Source organism: Dromaius novaehollandiae, chromosome 5 (assembly GCF_036370855.1).
Source record: "Dromaius novaehollandiae isolate bDroNov1 chromosome 5, bDroNov1.hap1, whole genome shotgun sequence".
In the NCBI taxonomy this organism is placed as follows: domain Eukaryota; kingdom Metazoa; phylum Chordata; class Aves; order Casuariiformes; family Dromaiidae; genus Dromaius; species Dromaius novaehollandiae.
In genome coordinates this window covers 50,277,055-50,295,554 of record NC_088102.1, presented here as the reverse complement: position 1 = coordinate 50,295,554, position 18,500 = coordinate 50,277,055, and the positions used below count along the sequence as shown (strand labels likewise).

General features: G+C 38.1%; 2 protein-coding genes across 8 annotated transcripts in view; one reads left to right on the top strand and one right to left on the bottom strand.

Moving 5' to 3' along the window:
- The window catches only part of RAG2 (recombination activating 2), a 169,503-nt gene that overhangs the window by 19,744 nt on the left and 131,259 nt on the right, over positions 1–18,500 (bottom strand). The gene's annotated exons all lie outside the window — the stretch shown is intronic.
- IFTAP (intraflagellar transport associated protein) overlaps positions 1–18,500 on the top strand; it is a 43,747-nt gene that overhangs the window by 16,865 nt on the left and 8,382 nt on the right. For 4 of the 7 annotated variants that reach the window (XM_064512770.1, XM_064512769.1, XM_064512772.1 and 1 more), the window contains 3 exons: positions 8,708–8,879; positions 10,344–10,415; positions 12,015–12,081. In XM_064512770.1, the coding sequence (XP_064368840.1) occupies positions 8,708–8,879; positions 10,344–10,415; positions 12,015–12,081 (311 nt within the window). The remainder of the gene's footprint in view (positions 1–8,707; positions 8,880–10,343; positions 10,416–12,014; positions 12,082–18,500) is intronic. The other 3 variants (XM_064512771.1, XM_064512773.1, XM_026097685.2) reach the window with 3 other exon arrangements.

Sequence of the window (18,500 nt, the reverse complement as noted above, 5' to 3'; positions counted from 1 at the left end):
GAGGGATGCAGACAATAGATTATTTTTGAAATAATGACAGGGAATCTGTTTTGTGGATATTTTTTGTCTTTAGATCTCAGTGGTATTTGCTATGTAAAGTACTTCATCTGCATTTTATAGAGAGCAAAAACTAAGGCATGAAGAGGGGAGATGACTAGTGTAAGTTTGCACAGCAGCTCGCTGGCAGCAGCAGATAAGGACAGAGGCACTCTGACGCCCTGCCACTCTCACAGTCCTTGAACACCGGCACTTCCCTGACAGCAACTGTTTGATCTTGTGTGAGATGCCTTTATTATTAAGCAGTTTCTAAAGATTGTTTCAAATGGATGTGTTTTTATTCTGTTGCATTTTTTCATTCTAGAAAATAGAGAAAAGGGAATTTTTTAGTAATTTTTTTGTTGATATACAGATTTCTTTCTCCTGTGGTGTGTTGCCTATGGCTGAATTGTATAGTAGTCTATGAAACAGTAACAGAGAATGAACCCTCGTTCTACCTCATCACCTTTCCTTGAAAGGCACCAAAGTTTGCTAAGTGCAGCTGTTGGCTGTTTGATGACCTTGCAGGGAGGTGAGGAAAGCCTGTTACCCTTCTTTCTCAGATTTGGAACTGACACAGAGAAAATAATTGTCAGAGATCAGAGCCATTTAGTGGCTCTGCAGGAAAATCAGAAACAATTCAGGGAACTTCACTTCCAGTTTTGTGCAGAACTCTTTATAGAAAGTACTGGGAAGGTTTTTCTAAACCTGTGTGCTTTTCCGTATTCAGGATAAAATCACACAGAAATGCCTAATTTCAAGAAAGTAGATATTTGCCAATCTTTTTAAAATCAGGCTTCCCTGAAGATGCCTTAATTTGGGTATGTCTTAATTATGACATCCAAAATCAAGCGTTTTTGAAAATCTTGGCATCTGACTTTTTATGATGGGTTATTAATTTGTTCCCGCTTGCTGCAATCTCTTTATGATGTTATTTGCTGTGAGAGGAATACATTGTGTGAAGTTGTGTCAGATGACTGTGTCCTTTAAACAATTTCATTGCTTCTTTCAGTGCTTATCTTCATAGCTGCTAGTGCTGAATTGTTCCAGAATGCAGTTAAAAAGCACGTTTTCAAACCAGTTCTGTTCTGATTTATTAGTATATCACCTGCTCTTTTAAAGTGTTCCCAATGTATGTGTTTAATGTAGTTTCCTTATGCCGAGGAGAAATTTAAGCACATCTGTGCTTCCTTTGATAGTAAAACAGAAAAACAACTGTAACAAATACTCTGTTTCCTTCAGTAATAAACCCAAATACATGCTGTTTCTTTTAGCTAAGTTCAAAGTATGGCTCATTGCAGCCAAGATTCAGAAAGAAGCATGAAGTTCCTGTACACTGAACTAGGATTTTCCTACTAGTTACTGTCAAACTTAAAGCTATTCCTAAACTATCTCCCAGATATAATTTCTAAAGTGTACCATTGTTTGCATTCAGCAAAAGGTAATGTAGATTTTCTGCAGCCATCAGAAGCAGGCCTACCTTTCTTTATCAACTTCTGGAAAAAAATCTTATACCTCCTATATCCTGCTAAACTCTCAACTTAAGACTGTGAAATGACACTACTTGGGCCTGATCCCTGGCAGATATTATAAGGCTTAGCTCTCTTAATAGGAATTTGCTGGTTAATATCAGCTGAGGATCTGCCCTAAGATTTCTGTCATAGGCTTTTTGAAATTTTTTAAGATTATTTTTGGTTATTGTCTGTTGGAGGAAGGAGGATTTTGGTCTTCAGCAGGATGCTGAAATGGTCAAGTGAACATTTGCCTTGTTATTTAACTGCCTGCATTAAAGTATTCAAATGTAGGTTTCTGTCAACAGCACTATTGAACCATAGCAGAATAATATATGTTTTTAAATGATCAGCTGGGCTGGATGTGTTTTAAACAGGAAATATTACCACTTTTTCTAACACAATACGTAAAGTATACACAGACATATATATTGATATAGATAAACAGCACATAAAACCACAACATATAGGTTACATTAAGGAGGAAAAAAGAGATACTGATACAGTAAAAGAACAGTTATACTCTTGAAAATTTAGAGCTGAGTTAGTTTTGTGACTAAAATACACTTGAGAGTAGCAGTCATTCTTCTTTCCCCCGAAGGAGGAAAGTCCTTTCCTTCCTTGTTTTTAAAACGTATTGCAGGAAAGGATACAAAAATGGGAGTCAAAAATAATAATAGTTTACCCTTCTAAGTCAGTAACAGTCCCACTGAAATGACTTGCCCCAGTCCATATATTTATTTATCCTAGCTGAGGATATGGCGTAGTGAACCTTTTGTAGTAAATTGGCACTAGCAAGGAGAGAACCAGGCCCATATTACTGAATATAGTAAAAGTTGACCTCCTAAATGAAAAAATTACAGGTAAACAATACTTTTTGCTAATTATTTGTGCTTTAATTGGGGCAAGATCAAAGACATTCAGGGAGAAGGCTGTAATGGCTGAACCTCTGCTCTGGTGTAAGCTTGGGGTATCAGTGAGTTACAAGAGAGAGAAAGTACAGTGAGGGAAAGGGGATTCAGCAGCATAAACGCCCTTGTTAATTGAAAAGGAGGTGAAGTACAGAAAAGGAAGACCACCGTGTTTGACATTTTGCACTTCCAAGATGTGTTACGAATATTAATTTGCACTCTTGGGCACGTAGGTTGTTTTTCTCTCTGCTTTATAGATAGAGTTACTTTGACAAAGGAGTTCTGCTTTCCCAGTGCCACTGTGAAATCACCGTCATTGAAATTAGTGAGGGTTTTGGCTGAGGAAGAGTAGAATTTGGATAGTTAGGGGAGAGATAATTCAGATGCCAAGGGTTAGCAGATATTATATACAATTTATGGAAAATCCACAGCCTTCTTGCATGGCAGCAGGAGGCCAGGCAGGATACCCCTAAAACAAATCAAACAGAACTAGATAACTATGTTTAGGCATCTGAATTGCACCTGGATTACTCTTGTTTATTGACAGACATACAGGCCCCTAATACTGAATTCCTCTAGGTATTTACTGTAGGGGGTACTCGGGCTTTTTGTTTGTCACAGAAAGGCGGACAAACTCACTGTCAATTTACAGTGATTTATACATTTAAATACATGGAAATAAGAAGATAGCTCAAGAATGTAAATTAGAGCAGATTTTCTAGGCTAAGTAAATTTAAAATAAAACACTAACTTCTGTTCTCAGCTGTACTATGCACAGAGGGAGGCTCTAAATTTTGACTGAGTTAGTGCAGAATTATGTGTGGGAGCAGGTTTGACTGAATTATTTAAAAAAAGCTTTAAAATTGCCCTCCCAACAAATTGTTTTTTCAGGCTTGGGAATTTTTTTTTCCTCTTATGGCTTGGCATTTAGGGTGAATTACCTCAGCACAGTACAACAGTTTGCGTAGTTGCAAATAGGTAAATACAGGTACTTCTCCTACAGTTACCTATGTTACCTTCTCTGTTTTGAACATCCAAAGTGATATTTTATGAAAACATTTCAGTGACAGGACTTAGTCATTTCTTAACACTTTTGGTTCACAGCATATTTTTGCTGAGGATGTGTTTGAAGAATGGAGATGGTAAATGAACATGAGAGTTGCACTCTTGATCTCTGTATAAGACAGATACCATGCTACTATGAGTAAAATTATTTTTTGTTCAGGAGTCCTATGCAAAGTCACTCTATCATTTGAATCCGAAGTGTTTCATTAAAGCATAGCTTGGAAGGGATTTAATGGATTCACAGGCCTTCCGCTGGCCAGCAATTTGAGGACAGAGAAGTAAATCAGAACTTACGATAATAGCTTTGCTATATTTTATTTTTATAGTTAAATGGGACTGTTTCTCATCCTCAGCCAATTCTTATAAAGATTTTTGGAATGAATTCATGGAGGGAAATACCTGGTAGTTTATATTGCATAGTCCAGCATATTATGCCAAGCCAGGTTTTCCACAGTATTTTATTGATTGCTGTGTCTGCTCTTGTTTTGCAGTGTTTCAGACCAGAGGACTTTCATCATCCTTCTGGGGCTAGTATTTCATCTGATAGATTTCACTGTCAGGAAGTTTTTCCTGATAATCCTGATAGCTCTCTTCTCTGGCTCTGTGATAAGTGACTTCATTATTCTTTGAAATATGTGCGTGATCAGTGGACATTTTCAAGAGATTCGCTTCCAAATTGGAAGACAAAAAGAATTTTAAGCAATATAGAGAGTAGATAGATGGACAGAAAGAAGGTATCAAGTGGGATATACTTTCTGATAGAAATATGTTTCTGCAGTCTGCAACATACTTTTCAGTGACACACAATTATGATGAATATTTCTCTTGAGAGGCTCAGATTAACTTTCCTAGAGACCTAAGCTTGTTATGTCATTGTTAAGGTATTGACAGTGGAACTTCTCAAAAGTAAAACTGAAAAACTTTCTGCAGAGTGAATATGTGAATATGGAGGAACCTTCTTCCTCTGCTACTTTTTGTTGTGGTTGTATCATTTATTTTGGGATCTTGTCAGATGTTGTAAAGGCCAGTGTTGTACATTTGGGTCTTGGCAGGCTGAGAATTGTGACTGTGAATAATGAGTCAGTTATCAGTCAGGCAGGGGAAAGGCCGGGTGGTCCTCTTGCTGGCTGGAACGTGATCCTTTCTCCCACCCTTTCCAAAGTAAGGATGAGAAAGGTTGGAATTCAGAACGTTGTCAAAGAGACATGACATTTTTCTGCAAAACGTAGCTTCTTTAGATTTAGAACAATTTATGAGGTTTTTTTAATATAATTTTGTTTTAAATCATAACTCTGTCTGTTTCAAGGGAGCCAGTTACTAAGATGCACGTGTTCAGAAACTAGAGACATCAGTCGTTACTTTGGACACCTGAAGAGTGGACGTCACTGGCTCTGAACGATGGTACTCGAGGCCAGCGATGTAACGTTTGTTTCGCCCTCAGTTTATGTGACACAGCCTCGTTATGCACATGGTTGCTTATCTCACATTGTGTCCGCAGCATGCGTTTCCAAAAAGGCTTTCAGTTGCCTAGATTTTTTTCTCTTTTCCTTGCGAATTTTTCTCCACTTGCAGTCATGAATCTAGTATCACTTTGTATTTGTGACTGTTTCATCAAATGTAATGTTTGATACCATATAATCCAACAACCCTGCAGTGGCCTTAACCAAAAAAAGTTTCTGGCAGCAATTTATGACTGATCCCTTAGAAAAAGGGACAGTGCTTCTAGCTGTAGTCTGGGATGGGTGAATGGCATATAAATACTGAAAATACACTTGATTTCTTATTGGTTCATTTAATCTATCTAGCTTTTTAACTGTGACAGTAACTCATCTGCCCCAAAATATATATATCCTATTAAAATAAGTTTGTGGGCTTATGTGTGTACCATCTGATTATAACTGTCCAACTCTGTGTCATAGATCTTTTGATGCTAAAAATGATATTCTTTCATTTGGGGTATTCCGACTCTATGTTTTGGAGCAGGGTGGTCTGATCTATATCCCAGTGGAATGACCATGGGGGTAACCAAGATTGGCATGGGTTTGTGCAGGAGTATCAAGTTTATTCAGAGAATATCAGCTGTATGAATTATGACTCTGATCATTCCAGTTGATGCTTTTTGTCTCCTTGTTTACTTTGCTGAGAAAAGTATGTGTTTTCCAGAAGCTTCTTGCCAGTTCACATACATAAAGCTCCCTGAAACGTGTACAGTGAGGAGCTTGTGTCCTCAGTACCTGTAATTGCACTCTATAGGCCTGCTTATGTTTGGCTACATAATTTGCTAATGCAGATATAGCCTGAAAGGCATCAAAATCCTTTTGTGGCTTCTTAGTCTTTAATATGAAACTTGTATGTTCTTAGTATAAACCAGGAAGTTCATCCTGTGATTATCACTATAATAATAAAAGATTGAAGCTTTGTGAGCAGCTCGTCTGATTCTTCCTGTTAAGTTGAGAGATAATAAGAATATCTTCAAATAGCAGGTGATTATTTTACCTGTCAAGAGTTTCAGAGGGCTTCTGGTGTGATACGTCATTTCCACAGCTTGAAAAAGAGAGTGTGTAGGAAGAAGTGATTGCCCATATGTAGTGCTGTTTCCAAATATTGTTTCAAGAACGTACGTGTTAAAAAAGCGGGGAGAAGCCAGATGTCATATCGAAAGACCTGGGATTTAGGAATTATCTCTGGTCTAAGAGTTAAAATCTGTTTGCTTGGTTGTTCTGATCTGGTGCAATTTACTTTTTATGAACCTTGTCTCTTATGAGGATAGACTTTAGGTTGTGTCCAGAATGCCAGCCCTTTCAGTGTCATAATAACTGGGGCATGGAGCTGTCCCTGGGGATTAATAACTCTTTGGAAAAGTGGACTGCTGAATGTATTAACCCCGAGGGCATCATTAAGACTATCCACAAGAATGACTTCAGTGCCCATAACATATAATTATGCCTTCAAAATGTACTGCAGTGTTTCTTATTGTTGTGAAGTAGATTTTTCAAATTAAAAGCAAGAAACTTGTTAAATTCAGCATTAATTTTTCATTAAGAACATGTGGTGTGAAGTCCATTTGAATTTATTGTCCTGTAGCTGCTCTGTATTTGATAATGGAATTTTTAAAATAGAAAAGTCATGCAGTTTTATTTTGACCATGATTAATATATTTTTTATCATGTCATAGGGAAAAACTATTCAGCATGAGGTCAGAAATCCGTACTTCCATCCACATACTTGTCCTGATCTCTAATGAGCTCTTATATCCAGTCTGCACTGTTGAGATTCGGTTTGATGATCGGCTAGCCATATACTAATTCTGCTGGCTGCTCTGTGCCCTGTGGATCTGGTAGGACAGTCAGCAGAGCTAATAATTGTCCTAACTATGCTCCTGTTGTCAAGGGAACTTTTAAAGGTCTGAGAGATGTCCCAGGCTATCACTGAAAGCCCCACTTTTGTTTTGGAATACTTTCATATTTTCTGTGAGGGCCTAATTAGTCACTACTGATGGATAAAATAAACATGAGAGAAGGTATTCCAGTCTTTTGTCAATGTACTGTCAAAATGTTTTTCCAGTCTGTCTTTCAAGATCAGAGGAATCCCCTAAGGAAACCAACCCTGCTTAAACTTCTGCATTTAATCTTCAATCTCAGGAACTAAACCGCTGGCAACCAAATATCACTGACATGCTGCTGTTTGTTAGTCTGACCAAAAAATAAATAATTACTGATAATTTTTTTCCCACACAGTCAGGTTGCAGGTATACTGGGGCAATCGAGTAAGTGATGCTCTAAGTGAAGATCATACTACAGCTGTTACAGACTGAAAGCTGCAGTGCCTAGTGATCCCAGTACATGCAGCTAAAATGAGAGGATGTTCTACTAAATAAAGATACAAGGGCTAGATACACGGTAGGAAGAGGAGAGTAAATCCTTGCTCAGTGTCAAATGCAGTGTAGGAAGCCAACCTCTGCAGTTTGCTTTCTTATCCATTCCTTAACAAGAGAACACTTAGGCTTGGGCATCTTCCTGGATAGGGCTCAGCCTCTCATCAGATTGTGAACTGGGACTCCCCCTTTTTGGGGGGGTTCTGCCCATTGTATCCTGTCTCTGTTCTTCAGAACAGTAATGTGCAGGTGATAATATGTTAGAGGATCCGTCAGTGTATCTGTTACGTGGTCCTAGACTGGTCGAGGTTCTGGCAGTGCTGCCCGCAGCAGCACAAGGGCTCTGCCGGGGGAATTCAAAGCCACCGTTAGTAAGAGCTCCGACAGAGGAACTGCCAAGGCACGCTTCCCTGCTAGACAACAGGGACATCTGCCCTCATGGTTTTGAGATTCACACACACAACGGCATGTGTTTGGACTGATTGCCAGTTAAAAGAGAGTGATATTGATATATCAAGGTAGAAAATATAAACTACTACTTTTTTTTGACCAGACTGTCAGTGTACTAAGATTAGAATCACAGTCCTTTCTTATGCTTGTTAAGAAAGTACCCCATCAGTCAGGTACATGATGGAATGGGCGTGCTTGAACTGCTTAAGAAATCAAGTGATTTTTTGAATATAGATCTTGCATAAGCACAGTTGTTGGACTTTTGGAACTAAGCATATAAGTGTTGGAGCATATACTAGTTTTAGGGAATGAGGGGCATTTGGTTTGGTCTGCTTTTAATTCAAACAACATACATCTAAAATAGTTGTACTGAGTGCATGCAGTTGCCATGGGTTTTATACTGGTGTCACAAAGAAAAGTATCTATCTTCTTATGTGCTGGTGTTTGCAGTGCCAAATGTAGGCATGGGCATATGTATGTGCCATTTTGCATAGCAATCAGATAATTTTTATGCAAAGTGTTTAAATAAAAACAAAACTGCAGCCTTTCTTATTGTCTTGCTTTTTGTTATTTTCAGCCATTGGATTATTTTATCAAGCTTTTTGTATATTGCATAAGCTTTTAAGACAATTCTTCAGTATCAAGGCATAGGTGATACTCTATGCACTTTAAGTGCAAATTCCATATTCAGCTTTATGATAAAGACTGCAAGATAGATGTCTATGTATCATGTGCTGTACATGAAAGCTCTGAGGGAGAGTGGAAAGATGGCTGTGTGAAAGAAGTCAGTATTAGATCTAAGAAAATTAATGTTTTTCTTTTTTTCTGGATGGTGTATTATGTTATCTGTCTGGTGTGAGTCTCCTTGCAGAGGAAGAGGGGAAGACAATGCAAGGATGTAAAGTGGATTCCCGAAGAAAAGCATTTTCTACATCTGAGTTACCAGGCAGAAATAAAGAGGATGATGGCTCGCCTGGAAGAAGCAGAGAGTTGTCTGTGCCTCTCGCATCACAGATGCCAAATGGGAATGAGGTAAGGAGTTAACGTTTGTCCATGTGAACAAGCATCACATTCAAAAAGATAAAAATATGGGGAGATATACAGTCCAAATGCTAGAGGCTGATGGTATTATCCCATCTGAGGCAAATATTTAAAGTACTACCCCAGTGTGTAACACAGAAGTACCTGCGGGGATCATATTTGGCAGTGGCATTTGCTGCACTGAAGAGCTGCAACAATTTGACTGATAAATAAGGAGTCCTGTGAAGACCACTGTAATGTTTTCACTACAGGCTGCAGTTAACAGTAGACGTTGGCATGGCAAGAAGGGAGAAAGTCTTGAGAGTATGGACAGTGTGGACAGAGTATGCGCAGATTTACTCTGCTTCTTGGGAATATCAGCAAGGACTGAATTCTATGTTACTAAAGCGAGATTGCTTCAGCTACCTGAAGTGAACAGTAGGCAGGCAGGAGGCATTTTTAATCTTGTGAAACACATGAGATTAGGGATTTAATGTGTAGGGACCGGAAAACAATAGACATCATCTAGAGAGAGTGAGGTGGAAATCTGTGAGTTCTCTTGTTCAGAACTTCTACCTTCCTGCCTGAATAACAAATGATAAGCTGTGATCTAGCCTGTAATCAAAAATTCCCTTCATTAAACATTTTATTATAAAAGAAGTAGAGGACCATATTGTGCAATATACAGAGCAACACACTTAAGTGACCTGAAAAGCTGTGGCTATCAGGTCTCAGTCAAAGAGCAAAAACTGTCATTTTCTTCTGTACTAGTACATGCTTTTGAGGTTGAATCAAGCATGGGTTTTAAAACAATCACTTTCTCTCAGTTGATTATATGTAATAGTTACAAGGATCTTTTTGACATTTTTCTCATGAAGAATGTGGTTGTCTCATTGGGATAGACTGCCTTTGAGTCTCTTACTATAACCACTTTGGATGTGACTTTCTGACCCATAAAGCAATGTGCAGCTTCCATTATCCATTCCATTATTTATTTAATGGAACATCTTAATTTTTGTCTTTGTTGCCACGGAATAAAAGTTTCAGTCACTGAATGTTTTTGTCCCATTAGAAATTTGAGAAACAAATACAGTAATAGTAGAATGCATTAGAAAAATTGCTAGCATAGTAGCAGGAGGAGTTTATAATGCAATAAATTGGCCGCTGTAACCTTTAAACGTGCCCTGAGGAAGGGAAAGGGAAAAAGCTACTACTGAAAACAGTGCTTTTGTTCTAAACACTGCTTTTTAGGTATACTGTGATAACTTATACTGCTGTTCCAGTGGATTCAGTCTGAACCTGTGTAGGATTTCAGAGGATTACATATGTACATTCTATTTTCAGAAGCATTACATTCACACTTTTTTACATTTTAAATACAGCGTAAAGAGTCCGTATGTGTAAATCAGTCAGAGCTTTGATTGTGATTTTGGTTCTATTTCATGCATGTAAGTATTTTTGCTTGCCTACCTACAGACAGAGATGAGTGAATGTTGGAAAGTTGGTCGCCCTGATGGAAACAATCTCAGCCTGTCTGAAAGAGTGAAGGTGAGGTTTTCTTTGATTTCCTTCAAGGTGGGGATTATGAGTAGAACATGACTAATTTTTGTTTCATTCGTTTACAAAGCATTTGGAATTTATTGGTGTTTTTCTTCCCCATAAGCAGGAAAGAGGAATGGAAGCATCACCATCCAATGTTTTTTCAAATGTTAATGAATGTGTACTTTTATAGTATAGGGGTTTTGTAAGTGTTAATGAGAACAGTGTCAAATCAGTTTGGAAAAAATGATCTGTGAGCATCTCTAATACTGTACAGAAACACAGAAAACTACCTAGTGCATGTAGTAAATCCGCCATGGCAACACTGTTCACAGGGCCCGTGGCTTCTCTCCACTGTCTGTAAAGGCTTCCAGTTTGAAGGTGCTAATTTTGACTTTAAAAAATTGTTCTTTGTGCTCTTCCCCTGTTTTAGCTCAGTAAGCTAGATATTTTGGGGGGATACTTTTTAGGGAGAATGAGAAGAACAGTCTCCATTTCTGTTCTCTAAATTACTCTGCAGTCTGTTCCAATTCATTAAGTTCCAGTCTCTTCTGCAAGGACGGTCCATTTTCCTAGGCTTTAGCTAAAGTGATCAGATGCGTGGGATAAGTGAGAAAGAACTCTAGTTTTTGAGTCAGACTGAATCCTTTTAAGACTTTCCATATTTTATAGGTATCAAGACTGCAGAGTTCCAAAGTTTACAATTTGCAGATTATTTTCTCAATTTTATACAAACTGAAAACAGTTTAAGCAAAAGAAAACCTCAAAAGATACCATTTTACTTACAGCCGTTTCATATACTTAACAGATGAACTTGCGTATATGCTTCTAGAAAGGAGCTCTATTTTCACAGAAGCATGGAAAGGAACCTCTGGAGGTCAGCTAGTCCAGCCTCCAACCTAAAGCAGAACTGGTGCCAATGTTAGATCAGGTCAGCTGTGGCTTTGTTTAGCTAAGCCTTCAAAGCCTCAAAGCGGGGAGATTCCACAAGCTCTCTGGGAAAACTGTTCCAATGCCGTACAACCCACTTAGGGAAGGAGTTGAAGGGAATCTTTGTTCTGTCTCTCTTCACAGTTTGCTTTTAAGAGTCTCTTTTGAATATTTGTAAGATTCTGCCAGCTTTTTACATTGATCATAAAGGCTGAGAAAGACCTTTCACTCTTACCCAATGCATCTATGCAGAGTGCTACCTCAAGTAAGAGAGGCCTGTTCTGGCCATTTCCCACTCAGTTCACCATTAGTATCAAAACAGAAGGATCAGGGTCTCTTTTGCTTATAGCATATGCTGTGTCATATGCAGTGAGCTTGCAAAACAGCCAAGTAACTTATCACATAACTCCTCTCTATGAAAATGTTTTATTCTTCCATCTTCCCACCAAGTTCCTGAAAGTTCACTGCAGTTAATATGCAACAACTTTGGCAGCAATTGATTGGCCATACTTAAAAACATTTCATTTGGGTTATACATTAAAAAAAAAAAAAAAAAAAGCTGTCTTGGAAAAATTCCAGGGGGAAATTGAGAAGATGAAAGAGATAATTTAATGGTTTGTCTAGCTTGTAGTGAAAGGAATGGAATTAATAGATTTTCTTCTATTTTCTGATTTTGAGCTTTTCCTGCAGGTGGACAAGTACTTAGATTTGCAAGACATTGACACAGATGAAGAGATATACAGTGGTAGGTTTTTCCTTCATATTCGCAATCACTGTCTGCCTTTGGATTCAAGTGTATTGATTTTCCTTTTTTTTTTTTGATGGCTCTGAGACACTGTGTAGCAGAATCCTTTCCCCTCTAAAAAGGATATACTCTCTCAGTTCTTCCATTGCTAGAAAATTCCCAACTACCCCAAAATTAAACCACCCACTTCCTTAGTCTAATGGGTAAGGAGATAATATGTTTCAAACAATGTTTATTATACTGTGTCCTGGTGAGAAGTGATTTTTTTCAAGATTTTTCAAAATTACAAAACACTTTTTAGTAACATTTCTACATTTTTTCCACACTCCTATTTAGTATTGAACTTATTTTGATTATAAAGGGTTTCTCCAAATAGTAATGTGGTTGCTAAGAGACAGGTCTATAAAGTGGAAATATTTAATGAAAATATTGTCTCTACTCATTAAAATGATTTCATTCTAGCCTTTATATAGATTAGATTAATTTTGAATGCACAATGAAGTTCTCCAGGAACTCCGGTTGTAAGCATTTCAAGTTTTGTTGAACTGTTTCACACATCTATAATTTTAACTCTCCTAACTCTAAAAAAGTAAGTAGAAATCCAGTGTTTGTAGTGTATTTGTCTACCATAGGTGCTTGTGTGGTCTTTATCACCACCAGAATTGAAGACCTTTTCGTGATTAAATCTGTTTTCTTCATAGATATCTGTGAGTGCACAAGGAAACCAAGACACACAGATTAAGGGATTTGCCTAAGGTCACTGAAAAAAGCTGCAGCGGAGCAGGATTTTGTTCCTTGGGTTCTTGATTATTGCCATTTGATTAGTCTGTCTAATCTGTTAACTGGTTGATTAGTCTTCGCTTTCTATATGTACAGAATGCCCATGCTTACAGAGCTTACAGTTGACAAATATTTAGAGCTTGGCTGTAACTCACGAGACAGCAATAAAACAACCAAATTAGCTTTACAGCATTCTTTCCTCTCACCTGGAGATTTCAAAATGCAGGGATTAAGATTGTGGTCCTGTATCAAGTACAAAAATCAAGGATTTCTCTTCCATGTAGCCTTCACGTGCAGTGTTTTTTCCCTTTGTAGGACACTATTCTGTGTTCATGTTTTAATATCTATTAAAATCTGTCAAAAAATGGGGCTTACTGGTGGAAACCTAACCTTAAATTTCACTTGTATCATAATGAAATGAGGCTTGTGGTCCTATGTAGCTCAGTGGAAAAATTCCTAGATATCTCTAGTTCAAAACAGGCCACAAAGTTGAGTGACAGGCCCAATACCAAAATACTAAACAGGGCAGTGAGGAAAAAAGAGCCCTGGAAGAGCTTGGTGGTAGTTTACACTGTCACTTTCCATACCATGCCTGACTCTTTTCAATCATTTGTGTGTATTTGTGCATGTGTGTATGAGATCAATGTTAATCAGACACATTTGGAAACATGTAGTAAAACAGATTGCATTTAAACAAGTTGATCATTTTTGTAATTCTCATCTGCTTGTACTGTCTGAATATCACTTTATGCCAGCATATTTAGAAAATCTTTCAGTTACTGCTTTTATTGGTGATTATAAAAATAATAATCATAACATTATACCATCACTATGGTAGATTATCACTGTGCCAACTACTAGCTTTTTATGTGACACTTGATTTGGCTTTCAGTATCTGCTCTCCTCAGCTCCTCCCATGAGAGAACATTCTCCGCACAAACTGTCTCAGTGCAGAAGGAAGCCATATCCACCCCTAAGCAATCTACAGTGCCCATAATAACAACATTAAGCATTTATATTGTATTTTATAACCTTGAAACACTGCACAGCCAGGAGCTAATTATTCCTGTAAGCTCTGTAAGGAGAGAAAACAGCATCCAAATTTATACCTGGAAAACCCACAGCCTGGGTCTTGCCCAAGGCTTCACTGGAGATAGTTACTGAGTCAAGACGAAAAATTTCCCCTTGACTCTAAGTCAGCATGCAGAAAATAGGCCTCATAGTTTGATATTTGTCTTAAATGATAAAATTCACCTGATAGGCTTCACGATTACAGAGGTATAATCCTCACTCCTGTAGAAGGCATTGTAACAAAATGCAACTTAAAAATGAAAATGGCATCCCTATTATTGTTTGTAATAATAAAGTAATATAAAGTAATATCCCTAATGACCACCTTAATGAAGGATTCATTCTGAAGGACTCCAAGTAGTTTATAAATAAGGCAAAGTGTTAGACAAATTTGTAAGGCATCCTGCTGCTGGCCTTTTTATATGCTGCCACCTATATTCAAAACAAACAGTAGTCTTAGCATTCATATTGGCAAAACAACCTAGAGCATTCAGTAAAGAATATCATCCCTTGCTAGTATAATTGCGACAAGATTTGATCTCTGCTTTTCTCTCTTTTATCTCGGCAACACCTCAGTATCTCTGTACTTCACTTAGCTTTAAGGGCAGACCAGTTAGCCTAGTTAGCAACTGTACCTGAGTACAACAAATATTCACACTTAAGGGGAAGTGGCTCAAAATTGGCAGTGTAAAAAGCATGATAGAAAATATGTGTTAAAACATCCTATCTAAACCAATGATTTTGGTGGAGGCCCTAGGAGAATCACTCTACTAGTTTTTTTTTCCCCCCTTCTCTTTTTTTTTTGTTTGTCCTATGCCCAATGTCTTTTAAGCTGTGAACAGCTGCTTCTTATGAACAAAACAGCCTGTAGATTTAGCCAGTATGCAAATATACTGTAGCTGTTTTCTGTAGACAGCACTGGGCTGAAAGCTTGAAACCAAGGCAGTGCTTTGCATTGACTTTGGCACAATAAATCCTGATTGGCAAAGTAAAATTGCTTCCCTAAGCCATAGCTTTAACCCATAGTGTAGAGACAGCATGTGGATGGTGGGCTGTTTAATCTCTCTCTCTCATTAATTTTAATCTCCAACTGTAAGTAGCTTAAGGCAATAATACAAATCATCAGGCTTTCTCCTGGGAGAACGCTTAGCACCCATGTTTTGGCAATAATTTCCTTTTCAGGACTGCTGACAAACCACTTTCTGCAGGCTCAAAAAATGGTTGGGTAATAATATGGAATATTTGCATAAGCCACAAAATATGTAAAATGCATGTCTAAAGACCTTGAGTGTGGTATTTGTTAAATATAGAAGCAAGTAACAATAGGACTGATTGAATGTTGCATGGGTGAGGATACATAGGCAAGGATATCACAGTCTTGCCCTAATCTGGATTGGAAGCCTAAGATACTGCAAATGTGTTTTTTCAAAGTCCTCATTATCTGTAACCTCACAGAAGTTGTAGAGAACCTGGATCGCTCAGTTACTTTGAAGCTGAGGCCAAGCACTATGATTTGATTATTTAAATAAGCAAACAGATCTTTAGGCAAATTATGCCCATATCTGTTGTTTACATAATCTGTGTTTTCCTATTTGTATGGGAAAACCCATATTTATATTCAGGAAGATAAGCTTGGGGAACAGGATTCAGAGTTAAATTCTATGGATTTTTTCAAATATGGAGCTCCTCCCCACCTGTGAATATCCTTCCTTCCCCCCCCCCCCCCCCACCCCAAATCTCTGCAACCTGTTTAACACTGCTTCAAGATGATTTCACACAAGGCAGCTCTTTGGGGCTAACAGCCTGAAGCCTGAGAATCAGAGGAGACAGCAAAATTTAGCTTTTAAGCTTTTTTCTTTAGCACTTCCTCTCTCCTCAGCTTCCATCAACACTATTTTTGTCAAATGTAGCATCTGAAAGTGGTAAAACCTGAGCTGGTCTATCTATAGCTATGCATTGGTTGGGTACAGTAAAGATAAAGGCACAGAAAAGACTTTAAACTTCTTCACTCTTGTAAGTTGAAATCAGATTTGTACCAACATCATTTTTTTTCTATAATTTTAATTAATATGTGAATGCTACAAAATGAGCAAAGAAACCCACTCAGCAGTGTTCACAGATGCAGTAATCACTTTCTGTAGATACATTTTGGGGGGGGGGGGGGGGTGGGAAGGGAGGAGACTAAAAGTAAGAGAATCACTCAGTTTCCAAACCTGCCCTGCTGCACTGGAGTAAGATCCCAGGATGTCACTGACACATCAGCCAGGGAGGTGCTTCTCCACAGCATTAGGAAAGAGGCATTCCAAAACCTCTTCTCAGGATTGTGATATCACTGCCTCCTCAATTATCTCTATATATGGTGCCATTGGCAGTATCCAAGGCATTCCTGTTGCTAATTAATCACCTCCACAGAGAACATAATTAGCAGCTTAATTAGGATCATCATCCACCAGTGCTGTAGCATTGGCCTGAACCAGCTGTGAGGTACTGGCTAGAACTTACAATAGCCTACAGTTCCTTTGGGAGCTCCCACTGAGAAGGAGGACTGTCAAAACTCCCTAATTTTTCTCTCTGAAGGAGTTTCTTGATTAAACATTATCAGGGAAAGCAGCATTTACCGATTAGACTTTCATATGCTGTCACACAGCCAGAATAGAGAGACAAAGCTCATCTCTGGCATGTCTACTGGCAAACAAAGGTTGATTACCACATTCTTATAGGGTGATTGAAGGAAATTTGAAACATTGTTTGCATTACTAACAAGCCTTAAAAAATTGGAACTGACATTCTGAGTATGACAAGCACTTCTTGCTAAAAGCAAAAATAAATTTCCTTCTGTTGTCCTAATTTTAAGAGTTTTCTTTTTGAGCCATTGCCAAGACTGTTACATAACAGTGCTTCCTCCTCATCTTCTCTCCACAGATTGGTCTGTTGGGGTGGGGAGAAAGGAATTAGCTCCTACTACAGAAGTAATGAGCGTTCATATCAGGAGGTGATACAAACTTCTTGGTGTCCAGGCCTTCCTTCCTTCAGTGAGAATATATGTTTAGGATGCAGGTTTGAAACAATAGCGGAAGATCCCATTGCTTTTGGATGAGATTCACATCTTCCCTGTGTCCTACACAAATAGTTTTGATTCCAATCATGAAAGAATGAAAATAGCAGTTGCAGAGCATGTGAAGACATAACATATACCTATGGACTGGGCTGTTTTTCAGAAAGCGTTCTCAGATAATTGAAGCAGAATGAGAGCAGATACTATGCTGAGAACAAGTACTGAAAGTGCCTAAATGGCTAGAGATAGATATAAGTAACCAAGAGAATAGGGCTGAAAGCTGGAAACCACTTACATTTGAATCATGAGCCAAAAGATGAAAATTCGGGAACAAGATGAGATCCCAAGGGCATGAACTTCATCTCTTTAATAAAGAACATTCCACTTCAGAAATCAAAAGCGGTTAGCCCTACTGGCTTTGAAATTATATACAAATACCAGAAGAAAAATTAAAGGAAGAATTTGATCATGGATTTTTCAGGAAGGCCTAGCTAGGAAATCATTTTTTTTCAAATTCAGATTTACAGGAGGATGACACGTCTGTAACTCGATTACTGTTGTGAAGGTGTGCAGATAGAGACACATGGCCACTTTTACCTTTTCACACTGGATCTATGTCTACTCTTGTTATTTCCATTTGTTCAGAATTAGGCAACACTTTAAAAGTTTATTCTGAGATTTCAAGAGGGAATCGAGCTACTAAAATTTAGTATAAAGATGTAAAGAAACTTGTACATCAGCCAGAAAAAATAGTAGGTAGATTTACATAATCCTTTAGCTAAATTGTGAGACATATGGTCTCCTTAAATTTCTTCATAAAAATGTTACTGAAACAAGATGGACACATTTGTGCTATAGCAGAGCTGAGATTGATTCATGTTAAAAGATATTTCTAAACCTAAGGCATGTCCTTTGGCACTGCCACAGAAAGCAAACCGCTGTTCCCAGTGTGAACATTTTGCTTAAGAGGTATGCAAAGGAAAATTGATTCAGAAAGTCTCTGCATTTGTGAATTGCGGAGCAAATCCTGCCAGCGTGGAAAGGCATACATGTCCCCATATCCCAGACAGAAGGAAGTCCGCTCAAGTGCCTCTTTTTGGAAAGCTGAGAGAGGAACAGACATCCATGTCTGAAATATCCTTAAAAAACAGGGACATCTGGCACTGTATAGCCAGGTGGGGGATATTTTTACTTCTATCAGGTATTTTTACGTAACATTTCGGGGGAATGTGGTAAGAGCTTTGCAAAGATTCTTTACGCCCAATGTACAGATGTTGAAACTCGAGCAAAAGAGAATTGAAATAGACTGCCTTGCTAATCAATGGCCAGATGAGGGTTCAGTCTGGCATTTTATAACTGCTGCTGCAGATGTGTCTGCTTAGGACTTTCCTTCCTTGTTATGAAAGAGATTAATCTAATCCCACATTTTCTCTGAGTTTAAGAGTTTCTAGATCCAGGATTTTAATTCAGCATCCTCAAGAAGGAGGAGTTAGCTATCTATTTTTGATCAAGT